General features: G+C 40.7%; 1 protein-coding gene across 9 annotated transcripts in view; it reads right to left on the bottom strand.

The window, feature by feature from the left end:
- GALNT13 (polypeptide N-acetylgalactosaminyltransferase 13) overlaps nucleotides 1-13,539 on the bottom strand; it is a 176,503-nt gene that overhangs the window by 55,756 nt on the left and 107,208 nt on the right. For all 9 annotated transcript variants that reach the window (XR_011142019.1, XR_011142022.1, XR_011142020.1 and 6 more), the window contains exon 9: nucleotides 10,098-10,278. Coding sequence is in view for 1 of the 9 variants with exons in the window: in XM_068949416.1 (XP_068805517.1) it covers nucleotides 10,098-10,278 (181 nt within the window). In the remaining 8 variants the exon portion in view is untranslated. The remainder of the gene's footprint in view (nucleotides 1-10,097; nucleotides 10,279-13,539) is intronic.

The following is a 13,539-nucleotide window of genomic DNA, read 5'->3' as shown; positions in this document are numbered from 1 at the left end:
TTAATATTCACAGTTTGTTTCTTGGTACTTATGTAAATCCCTGCCCGGCTCTGTTGTTGGCCCATACCTCTTGGCTTGCCTGCACGTGCCCTGGGCACGCTCTCCCCGCCAGCTGCAGCTCCCCAAGCCCGCCCTGCTATCACTTTCTTAAGCACCGCAGACAACATCATCATCCGACCTGCCATTGCAGCCCGTGACCTTATTGTTCTCTTTGAGTCAGACATCTCTTGGCCTTCACAACCAAATTAATTCTTGCAAACTGTTCCTGCATGATATCAAAAACAGGCAAGCTTTCCTTACCAATCACACAAAGAAAATTCCTCATTATTTCACATCTCGGCTATTGCTAGATCCTTTTCTTTAGCCTTAATAAACCAGGCACGCTGAAATTTATCCAGAAGGCTGATGGAAAAGCATAATCTCAGTTCATCGTTTGATTACACAACTGCTGATGCCAAGCCAGGACCCTGGGGGCAGCCTGCATGCCATCTCGGCGGCTCATGCTGAACAGTCAACACGTGCCTTCAAGGGCCTTCCACATTAGCTCTTAGCATCCATATGCTAGATTTTTAAATGTCTCTATGTTTCATCATTCTTTCAAGAAGGTCACTGCCCATAAACTGCCTTATGATAAGTTCTCCAGATCCACCTTCAAAACTTCTCTTTACCATGAGGCTAATAAAAAACAATTCATTAGGGTCTAGGCTGCTGGGGGCCTGCCATGCCTGCAGAGGGCCCCCGCTGTCTCCTCGTTCTCACGTGCTTGCCTGGCCGGCAGTGTCTGCTCCTGCCTTCTTACTGCAGGAGGAGCCATATCCGTACTGCATATTTGACCAAATATCAAGGATTTCTGCTTGATGACTAGGGTTCTCAGGCAACACAGTAACAGCACTGCAGACACTAATAACTTCTCCTCCACTTTGTGTTTGCAAACAGTGAATGAAGTTAAAGAAGAGCAACCACCACATCGACTAGCTCCTGAGAGCAACTGTTCCCAGGTAACGGGAGCGGCAGAGGGGACTGTGAAGCTCCAGAGCGAGAGGAGGAGCATTGCTCTTCATGCAGCAGCGACGCATGGAAAGCATATGTTTGTAACAAGAAAGCACACGAGAAAGTGAACCTATGCAAGACCAAAGAGCTACGCATACAGCTGGGGGGCAGATTTACCATCACAGGTGCCGCGGGAGACCAAGTCCCATCCCGCACAGATGGGGGCCGAGGCAGCGTGGCCAGCAGCTCGGGAGCCAACTCCCGGCCGGGCTGCCGGCAGCCCACCTTCCCTAGCAGCCACTCAGGCCGCAGGAAACACCGCTCCGGGAAGGGGCTGCACGTTTTCCCACCGTTGCGTGAGCTTTCGGCTCGCCTGCTGGGGCCGAGGCCGGGGAGGCTCGCTCGGCGCGGCCGGGCAGCACCGCCGCGCGCTGCTGCGTGTCCGCTCAGGGCTTCGCAACCCGCAGCGTACTGCCTGTACCGCAGCAGAGATCTCCTCCTCCTCCTCCGTTATTTCGTCAAAGTCGCGCAGAAAAGCGACGATTTCATTGTATTATTATTTAATGTAGCAACACTATGGCAGCTAATGAAAACACTGTATTTTTAAAGGATTCATTTAAAGGATATCATATAACATTTAAAATTGTTACATGATAGCATGCAGGAGCTTATTTTAATTGAATTGCCACTAAAGCAGAACTTGATATACACTGTCTACAAAAGCTTCCAGATGGACAATAGATCGTTCCACGAACATCATTGCTCCTAGGGATGCCATCTTTCTGGAAGCAGTTGTTCAACTGAAAATAAAGTGATCAAATATTATCTTACCCAAAACTGTCTCACAACTGAAAATAACTAACAAAAAAAGGTCTCTTGTTTGAACAGTTAGAACATCACGGGCAGGCATTCCTTTGCACTGAAAATGACCTGTCATTAAAAAAAAAAAAAACTTTCTGGGTATTTAGACAACGACCACTATATAAAACAGTGAGGGGTGCCGAGGCAGGCAGAGAGAGGAAGGTACGGCAGGACGACTCAGAGACCAACAGGAGACGCACCCAACTCCTCACAGCTGCAAGGAGAAGCAACACGCGCTCTGCCTTCTCCTACGCGCACCCTGAGGGCGTCACGTACGTATCCTCACATATAGATAAGAATGCATACAGTGACAAATTTGGCCTCCGTTTTAAACCCAAGTATGTGCCCTGAATTAAATCTGTAAGGTTTTCCTCGGTATTTTTTTCTTAAATCTATGTCAGGTATAGTGAACACTCTGGTGCCTAAGTCATCTGAGCATATGGCGTGAACAAAGAGGCGGCACGTAGGACGGCAGACTGCAAGGGCTAGCAGAAATAAACAGCTTTGTTCTTACACACACACACAATTTCTCCAACGGTAAGGGAAGGCAGCAATTTTAAACACGTCTAAGAGCAAAATAAATCTTAGATAGGCTCTTCTTAAGTGGCGTTAAGAGTTATACTTTTCATGTAGACAGCCTCAAGAAAGCTATTCAAAGCTTGATTAATCAAGATTTTTACCTCAAAATATAATTACTAGGTGTGCATACTAATTATGCTGAGAGATTTAACATAACGCCTCTGCGAATAACCACTGGTTCCTCTTTCTCTTAGGACATAATCTAGGAAATCGAATGAATCAGATCCCAGAGGAGAACTGGGTAGATGAATGTGTGCTGATAGATAATAGCTTCAGAGACCTAATTACTAAAATGCAACTTTCTTTGTTCTCTAACAGAATTATCTAGAGATCTGTATTTTTCAGATGAATAAAGTAAAAGAAGTCTTTGTCAGACAAAAGAATAAAAAATAAGTTTAACAATATTGGTAAAAATTTCTGACAGTCAGCAATGACCTATACAAAAATCTAGTATTTCCTTCACATTTTCATTAAGATTTCTTAGTTAAAATTTTATTGTTAACTTTATTTTCTAAATCCTCTAATCACCTTTCTCCTCCCTTTGCCTCTTCATCCTGAGGAACACTACGTTCACATTTCAACTGGCAATTTATATACCATATTCATAAACAACTACAAAAAAAAAATCAGAAAACATAAAGTAGACCTAGGAGTATTTAAACTCTTTCCAATGAGTGAAATGGGAACACATAGCCTCAAAGTGACTTTTATGAATATAAAACTACCACCAAACAGTAACTCAGAAGATGGCACTGCAGGATGGATGACCAGAAGCTGAGTCACCCAGGCACCAGCTCTGCAAAGGAAAAGGAAGGAGGCCAGGGAGCAGTCACGGTAGGTACAGCCGCAGAAGATCTTGTTTCTTTGCATTGAACAACAGTATTTACCCAACACTAGAAAGATATTAAGTTTTGAATTGAATCTTGTCCAGCCAACTCCACCACGATACCAACCTAATGGTCCCCTCTGGGCAGGGGAGACCTTTCACCCCAACACGTGGTGAGCTCCAGGGGGTTTCTAGTGGCTGGAACCTTATTCAGCTGCTGCAGATCAGCAGGGAAAACCATTATCTAATTACATTTTCCTGGGATAAGTAAAATTTACAATATAGGGAAACAATGCCAAGATGTAGAAACATTCCTAGGTACACTCTTAGCAAGCTACAGGTCACATGCTTGCTCTGAAAACCTGATCTTACATGTTCAAGAAATTCAGAGTGGGAAGCTTACAGCAGCCTTAGAATGTGTGGTTTCTAACATTAAAATATGGCTGGAATTTGTATGGTCTTTACTGTGCAAGACCTGTGCAGTCTTCTCAGGTCTGTGATGGATACTGCCAAGGAGGGAAAGCACATACTAACTAACGACACAATCATGAATGAAAACTTGTTTTAAGTTTCACTTATTACTTTGAAAATCTCTCTACGTACGGGCTATAAGTAGCTTTTCAATCAGAATTTTAAAGGTCTCTATATATTTATATGGAGAAATTCTAAAATCAATGCAGGATCCAACATAAATAATTTGAGAAATTATGCAAAAAATAAATCTGAAAATGATAAATAAACTATAAATAGACAACTACAAAGCATTTCCAGCATGCAGTTATTATATAGAAAAGGAAAAAAGAAAGCTCATAGCTTGCTTCTTCAATCCTTATTCTGACAAAATTTTCATCCAATTCAGCAGGATTACAGATCTATTCAGTGACCACAGGATAAATTTCACTCTTCTATTAAGAAAAAAAAATTACTTTTTAAATTTGTTTTATCAACATCTTGTGCAAATATGCAAATGTGTAACTGTAAAGAAGAAAGTGGGCATTTAGCAGTGCTAAACTACTGCTAATTTGTGCTCCTTTTAGAAGTGAATAGTAGTTATGTTAAAATAATAAGAAAGATAAGTCACAATTTAACAATACATACAAGTGTAATGTTACTCACCCTAACTTTTCTAACAAAGAGTTTCATTAAAAGTCGTTATGATAAAAAAACAAATAACATTTGTATTCTGCATTGGCTTTACAGATATACCTATAAATAATAACTGTAAGTAAGATGACCTAGAAATGAATTACTTGCATCACAAAACTGAGATTAGGAAAGGAAGAGCCAAAGTTCTGACATCAAGACCCATCATAAAGCTTGCATGTACCATTTAGCATGTAAGAGGTCCTCTTGGGCACATCACCGTAGCTGAGCTAACACACTTGAAGGTAACCTGGATGCTCATCCCACAAGGAAGTTTGTCAGCCAGGAACATGAAAAAACATGCAGGAAATTAAAGAGTAAATTTCATCGGCTAGAACAGGGGGGTGACTGGCAACCAGGCAGTAGCAGTAATCAGGAAGGAACTGATCCCCTGAGACAGTTTGCCAATCTACAGCGTAATTTTACAGAGCAGAGGTGTCCTGGTAATTTAGGAGATAGGATAATCTCGCTGTCTGGCCTGGAAGGCTGATGAAAAGGCGAGACCTGGTAATTTATAAGGGTCTCCTCAGGTGATTATGCAAGAACTCTTCAAGGGATGCCCTCGTATAATCCAAACGTGCTATAATCCACCAGTTTCTGGATGAATGTCCAGAGCAATTTAAATAAGCTGCAAAAACAGTTGTCTTCCTCCTCCCCCTGAAGTATGTAGCAGAATTCACACGTATTGAAACATCGAAAGATAAGCCACTTTGGCTTCATCTAATTGAGTTCTTATTTTTATCACTAGTAGCTGTTTTTAGCAGCAGATGAAAATGTTCTCTTTCTTCAATACAAACACTTTCCAGCCCACAATTTCTTCAATGTTTCATCAGGATAACTGAAGAAGAAAAGGTGGGAAACGGAAAAAGGAATAAAAGATGACAATCACCCTGCTTCGATGATGGCTCAGGAGCCACAATTGCTTCTTAGTTCCCATTAAGCACAACAAAACCAATTTCTCTCTCACATGCATGGAGCAGAACATACCTGTCCCAAAGCAGCACACATTGTAAGCCGAGAGGTAAGAAAGCGAGCAGGGCATCAGCCCATCCGCTGGCAAGCGGCCAGCTCGAAAGGGAAGCAAATCTGGTGGCCAAGACAGCGAGCTGACACTCGGCTGGTCTGAGCTCATTCCTGATCTTCGCAGATACCCTGCGGGATGTGGAGTGAATGTTCCCCGTCCTGCATCTAAAACTAAAATGCTGAGGGTGTTTTAATTTTCTCTCATCAGTTTCACTTTTTTTTTTTTCTGGTGGAGACTACGTTTTTGAGCCACCCTGGAGTCATACCGGGACAGGAGGAGAGGAAGGGACGAGCCCCATGACCACCACGGGCTGCCAGCCCAAGGAACGGTCCCACGGAGACTGTGGCAGAGAAACGCCCTCTCCAGGCCCACTGCTGGAAAAGATACCTCCACTAGCTGCTTTTCTTCTTGAAGAAATTACTGTGCAGAAGGGTATTTGCAGTGCATGGTACCCTACTAGGTGACAGACTGCTGAAAAACGGTTCGTTAGATTTACATTTATATCTATGCTCAGAAGCCAAAATTAAAATGGCCTACAGCAAGAATTGATCTTTTCAATGGAAGAAGCGATGTCTTTTTGTTTCTGAAAGCAGCCGATAAAATGCTGACTAAAAAGCATAATAACAGACATCCAAGTTAAAAAATACTGCTGACAAAATCCTCCCCCGCTATTTGCTGCAAACTAGGAAGTTGTAAAGGTAGCTACAAAAATGACTATCCAAAGCAATTTCAGAAGCTTCTGTCTAATATAGTAGAAAATAATCTGTTATTCCTGCCCAAGAGGTAAGCTCTTACATGGGAACTTCAAAATGTGCATTTCTGCGACCCCTAACCCAACAGGGGCTCTTCTGGACACAGCTGAGCAGTGGCTTCTGCCATTAGACATGCCTGCAGGTTTCAAAACTTTCAAATTGTCTGTTTTCTACCTAGCTGAACAACAGGGCATTGTGCAGTTCACAACATGACATGACAATATTCACCATTTTTCCAAATTCAAGAAAGCATCTATTCCATACCTTGGCAAGAGATTTCCACACCAAATTATACACTGCTATTGCAACGACCATACAATAACTTCAGGCAAGTATCAGCAGGAAAAGCAATCAAGGATTTAAATCACGCACCATATTCCTCACACCGGCTTTCACAACTACATCATATTTAAAATACTGAAACCTACAGATGTATTGTAAGAAGGGAAATAAAGAAGGCCCAGCTCGCCTGGCCTCCTTGCGGTGTATGTCCCAACAGAAGGAAACAGGCGTTCCTTGACTTCATTCAGCGCAGCCCTTTTGCAACCAAATATTCTGAAAATAATATTTTATATCTCAGTTTTTTACTGCCCAACACTTTTAACCCTTCAAAGTGAGACAATTCAGCCATTTGGTTTTTACAAATAGTTTACAATTCATATTTCAGGCAATTTATATACCTCTTCTTGTATCCTCTTACTCCCAGAATACAACACTTAGCTATTTTACCTTTACCTGAATAAAATAAGAAGAAGCACCTGTGAAGTTACCTATCATGTGAGGATCTCAGCAGACCATACTAACTCCAAAAAACCCTACAAGCCACTAGATACTACAACACAAGTTCCTTCCATAACCTTTTTTTTTTTTTTTTTTTTTTTTTTTTTACAAGCACTGCATTATCTTTCAGATAATATTTAATCAAAAATGAATATTTAAATCTTTTTTACATTTGGCTTCATTTGAAAAAGGGCAAATGTCACTCCCAGCAGCATTGACCAACACAGGGTGGCACAAAGGGCTTGAGCACATCGTGAAGCACACTATGATCTCTTAGGGATGTCTATTATAAAGATGGTAAAAAGCTAATTCACTTTAATCAGTTGTATTTTCTTTTAAGTGGTGAGTTCCAAGCTAATCTATTGAATTGGAGGTCTGACACATCAAATCGCCAAAATAGCTGGCCAGGACAATAGAGGAATTGAGGGGGATCACTCAGCCTTTGGGAGGTGTGCTAGAGAAACAGTCAAGCCTGTCAAAGATGGGCACAAATCTGATATATTTTTACGTGTCCTTTTTCTTTTATGTGTTGCTCAACACTAAATTCCTCATTCCTACAGTTCAGACAATCTAAGTAGAAATTCTGTGAAAATAAAGTATAAAAAAAAAAAAAATTACGGCCTATTCTAGGATTCCTGTTGCAGTTAAAAGGACCCTTAGAAGATCCCAAAACAAAAAGAAAAACAATGGAAGACAAGAGGATAGCAAAGAGAATGAAAGAAGATTCAGATAGAAGCTGAAATGTTGTAGGATTTGAAATGTTGCATTTAGGAATTTGAAAATAAAAATATGTCAAGTTTTGAAGGATTTCTTAACTGAAATGCTGACATATTTCAGAAAACCACACAGCTGCAATTTGATCTTACACTCTTCTTGAAACTGGAATTCTTTAACTATTCTACTGTATAGATCACTACTCTTGTCACTTACATTTTAATGCATTTTACCAATAACTCATTTACAATATATTCTATTTTAAATAGTCTTCAGAATGAAATTTTTAGAGCTTCAGCTCACCTAAATGCTTTCAAAGCGATTAACCCCTAATCAGCCTAGAAAACCTGCTGTCAAGACAGAACATAAAAGCCTGTGGAGTGGCAATCCCCTGGGTTCAATGAATTGTTAGTATTTGCAGCCTCATATCCATAAGCAAATGTATACTCTCAGGGTAAATTATTAGAAATGCATTTAGTTCAACAAAAATGCAGTGGGAACTTAGAATTATGGGGCTGCAGAGAAAGAGAACTGAATAAAGGAGAACTGAATTAAAAAAAAAGATAATCCCATGCAATGGGATCCATGCATGTATTTATGGTTTGATCTCTATCGTATCTCACATTGGTTTTAAATTCACTTGTAAATCATATTAGACTTGTAAATCATATTTCTCAGCATTAATTTTATTTTTTCCCTTTTTTTTCCTTCCTCTTGCAGGAGAATAGAAATCAATTCTATCACAAACAGTCAGCCAAATTTTTCTGTCAAGCATCCTATTCATTCAACTTTATTTGGGTATATATAATTACCAATTAGAGGAACACAATTCTGCCTATCCCATACACAGTTCAACTCCGTATTTAGGAGGATTCTGTGAACGCGACTATATTCCCCTGACGTTATGTGTATTTTTGCACTGTGTTGAAACCAGCTCAGGTGAACTCCATTGGGCATTTCCCTACGGTGTGGCGCTTGTGCAGATGCCTGTTCAGTCAATGCTAAGAGACACCTCTGTAAACAGAAAGGGAGACAGAAATGAGGTCAGATCTTGCTCTATACTTGAAGCTACCGCTTTTTAATTTCAGAAATAAAACATCAGCAGCTTTAATAGCAGATCTACTCCTCCAGAATAAGAGCATCTCCTTCCTGTGAAGACTCAGAAGAAACATGGAGAGCAGAAGACAAACAGGATCTGAAAACGTCAGTGACTTCTGGACAACCCACCCTACCTCGCGGAAACCCTCCTGCCACAGGGAAGAAACAAGGGGAGGAGACGATGGTTAGCATGTCCAGATCCAGCTGCCTCGTTTGGCTCTTGCTACCAGTCTTGAAGCCTGGAACATTTCATCTTCTTTCCCGTTTTCGTCCCTCGAATCGGACTGAGAAACCCTTTTTGATGACCTGCTCCAAGAGGCTAACACCTATTTTTCCCTGAGAAAGAGAATAGATGTTCTTCCTTAAATGTTCTTCTCTGCCTTGTTGTCAGCATATGATGAAAAGCAGCACGTGAGAGGGTCTTTCAGGACTGAGACAAATCTGCCTGCACCTCCCTTGCTTGCAGTTGAGCTGCCCTTCCTGCCACCATGCCCAGCGGGAAGCAGAGCCGCGAGACCACTGTCTAACAGCACTCGCTGTCCACCCAAATCCCTTTGCATCCTATTATTTGGCAAAATCCCACTGACTTCAGAGGGAGCACAGTTACATTCATGATCAGTCACCTTAGACTTGTCTGACACACATTTGAGCAGAGATTTGGCAAAATATGAAGAGCAAGAGCGCATGCACTTGTTTTGTTTGAAAGTCCACTTCGCTGTGCTCCTTTCCAGAAGGCCGTTTTAATGTTGATTTACAGGGACTAGTTTCCCTTTTTTTTTTTTTTAATTTGTTTCTTGCTTTCATCTTTTGGCTATATCTACATTTTATATACTTTATACTTCATATTTTGTATATATTTAGTGTGTATATAGATATATAGGTATCTTCTTTATACCATTAGCAGGGCATAGGGCATAACCTAGAGCATTTCTGTTGTCCCACTCACTAGCGCCTTCTGAAGGGACCTTCAAGGAGCGTAACAGTGAAGGGATCATCTGGTCAAATTCTATGTTTCTTTGACTAAATAGGGGGCAAAGAGCTTTCTCACTTGTTTGAAAACTAAGATGATGAGAATTAGGTTCTTAAAAAAATCCTTGTGAGCTTCAGAAGAGAGAGAGCCTTAAGGCTTTCCTTGGGAAAATAATATAGAAGGCTTTGACACATGGAAAGACATCCTCTTGAATCTTGGAAGCATGCTTGCTGTTATGTCTCAATCTACAGCATATGCGCACGCACTCATCCATACACTCACATATGCGTACCTTACATTTACACTTTCCTTTTTTCAGACAGCTTTACATATCTTTATGATCAGAAAATAATTTATTACCTGGTGAAATTATATAAAAGAAGTCTTTAAACTCATCCATCCAGACCTCTGCCAGTCTTCTGTTATTCTTATTGATGACATGTCCTGTGCCACCAGGGAAAGTGTATGGTGTTGCCTTACGAAACACATGGCCAACGTGCGAGCACGTCACAATCTCAAGGGAGCCGCCACACTGCCAAATCTGAAATTAAAAAATGCAGAAAATGTTGAGGAAGACAAAAACAAAACATGCAAAGGTTAGATCAGGAAGGACTGTCTGACAGGCTGATTAACAGATATCTCCTGATTTATTGCCCCAGGTCAAAAGCCAACAGGGAACTTCAAGCAAAAGTTTAAGGTAAACAGTAAGGGTACAATTCTTAATAGTAAAGGGAAGTGCACAGACTTTAATTACAGTGTGAAAGCTTGTGTGAATGGTATACTTGTTTATACGACCCTACAACATAAATATACACGAACCACCTTTTCCTCCACAGTCTTAGAAAAGTGTAATCTTGTAATGGACTGTTAAGTGTAGGATATCAACACTATTCATGTATTTGAATTTTCCAGGAATTCATAATATTTAAAGAAACAGAGAAGAATTTTTTTTTTTCTTTTTAAATCAGAATCATGTTTATGGCCATTCCAAGCAAGGTGCAGAAGATCTTGGTTATTAATGCAGATAGAAAGATACAGAAACAGCAGCACAGGTACCTTGAACATCACAGAACTACAGAAGTGAAAGACAAACGCAAAATGTTTGTGTTCTGGTTCATATGCTAACTGAGTAGCATGGTCTACCAAAAAAGAAGATAATAATTGATGAACTTCTCTCCGTTGCAAATTCTCCCTCACCACAGCCGAAAACTACACTCCAGGAAAGCTCAATGTCTTCAGTATAACTGCATTAGTATAAGCAATTATATAATCCCAATTTTAATATCCCGTTGTTTAATAAAGTAACAGATTTTTCTGTTAGATCACTGGAATCTTGATACGATACCCATCAGCTCATGCACTGTGTGCTGTTCTGCAATCTCCTCTCTTTCTAGCCTCTGAACGGTACCAAAGAATGAATTCCTTCTTTCCAGGATCACTTCTAGAAATGTCGATGAGGACAAATTAAGTGACTGGCTCCTAGTGATTCACTTAAAATGTCACTAATTTTAAGGTAAGTGTCTAGGCAGGTAGGCCTCAGTTCACCCCACACAGCTTTAGATGCTTGAGATACCAGTGGGAAGACCCTAGTTGCTCTAGTGGCTCCTGTACAATCAATGAAGATAACTTCCATCAGAAGGAGATTACCAGATAGCCTGAATCAAGTTGTGGAGAAACCTAACACTCTGGTCTTTTGTTAAGCAACACAGGCAGAAAGTCACACTACACTCGAACATCAGGTGCAAGGATTCAGTTAATTCAGGGATCTGCACTTAAAGTTGCAACAAAGGCTGGTGAGAGGCTGAGGCTCCTGATTTGCAGACCTAGAGGCATAACAGGCAGCTGGGTCTTGATTTGTACTACAGAGACAAAAGAAGGTTTCCATGGGATGCTTACAGTGTTAACAGCGTTCTGCTGTCCTGCTGGATAATGTAAATTCTTTGGGATTCATCCTTCACTGATGTTTGCCGGCATCAGCAAAGATATCACCAACTGTCCAATTCCTTTTTTAGGCTCATCCTACCCTTGGCTAAGGGTAGGATATCCTAAGCGGACAGCAGGACTAACATATACAATACATCCTCTTAATAAGAAATACAGTAGAAGAACCATTTGGTATCTTGAACTTGAATACTGTTACAATGTTTTAAGTAGGACTCCTTGAAACACGCATACCAGTTGCCATAGTAACTTAATGCAGATTTTATTTAATTAGAGATAAATCCTTTTATATAATTTCATTAGTATGCTAAATGATGTACTCTGTTGGGATAAGCGATGGCAACATCAAAATATTCTTATGTTTAACATCTTGTGTTTTGCAGTTCAGTGACAATTAGTCAGCTCAGGTGAAACTCCAAGTTGATGGACACCAAGAAACACATGCTTGTACTAAAACGAGAACACATATTAAAACTGAAATATACATTACTACAGATTTCCAAATTAACATGGGAGTCTGACTAGACAGGGCAGAGAAGAGCACACAGAACAGTATTAGATGCACTTTAACCCTCTGTCCCTGTCTAAGGATCAGCATTTCCCTAGACTGTCACTGCTTCCCCTCGACCGCCCCTACGAGGAGGAAATTCCACCCACAGAAACATTTTTTTAAATGTGCATTCCTGTACATCTTTTTAAAGCACGTTTTTGTCTGCCCTTGGTACAATCTCCTATTACATTTGTCAAAGGAATGCAGATAAACCTGCAGTGTTGTGAAGAAAGGGATTTTTTCTTTCAATATTAAAAAAAAAAGATTGTTCTTGAACGCTCACTGATAAAACAACTACTTTCCTAAAGTTCATATAATGGTAAAAGACTATTGAATTGTATAGATTTGTTCACGATACAGACAAGATATGACGCAGTAATACATTTGAACACTCCTCATTGCAAGTACAGTGAATACTAAATTTGCCTCTGACACTTTGATATTAAACAGGTATTCATAGAAAACTTATCTCACTTCAGATATTCAAAACCTGCCAGCAGTTTTTTTTACTGACACTGTGACTGTTCCATGTAAGACATGATGGCTTTTGGACAGAACTGCTATTAAATTTCTTTCTAGACTTTTTTCCTTTTAACGTTCATTGTATTTTTTTTATTCCAGCAACATCTCTTCAGAAACAAATTACTTGATCCTTTCAAAGAAGTATATCCTATCTTTTCTCTAACACGCCTAGATTTTTTAAACATGGCAATGATTTTATGAATTACTGCTTTACTAGAGTACTTCTAGTTATCTTAGTTATTTTCTCCTGGAAAATTAAAATCATATAATTTCATTAACTTTAACACTGAGTGAGAATAAAAATACTGCGTATCACGATACCTCTTTTGCAAGCTTTTTTCTTCCTCCTACTGAAAACATAACACAAGGTCCAAGAGGTGGCTTTCGGCGCTCCCTGCTATTTTCAGGCTAACTAACTAGGAGCCTCTCGGCAAAGGGGAGAAGACACACGCGGCTCCGCGTTAACACAAACAGGGAGACCGCTCTCATATCCGGCGTCGCGACAGCTACGCTTCACTTCGCGCAGCGTGGAAGTCGAGAAGCACTAATTCCAGCGCTATTAACACTGAATATTATTAAATTATAACAGCAGACTGGATTAAAAGTCACAGCCTTCCTCCTAAAATTCAGCAGCTCATCGGCCATTCCTCCTAGCAGCTCGCTTTGGGCGGCCGGCGGCTCCTCCCGGGCGCCGCGCGGGGCTGCCCACGCGTGCAGGGACACCCTCCCTCCCACCAAAGCTGCCCGAAGACTTTGCATTGGGACCTTGCGCCCCCCAAACCTCCCCTT

Source organism: Struthio camelus, chromosome 6 (assembly GCF_040807025.1).
Source record: "Struthio camelus isolate bStrCam1 chromosome 6, bStrCam1.hap1, whole genome shotgun sequence".
NCBI classification, from domain to species: Eukaryota; Metazoa; Chordata; class Aves; order Struthioniformes; family Struthionidae; genus Struthio; species Struthio camelus.
This window is presented reverse-complemented; position numbering and strand designations above follow the sequence as displayed.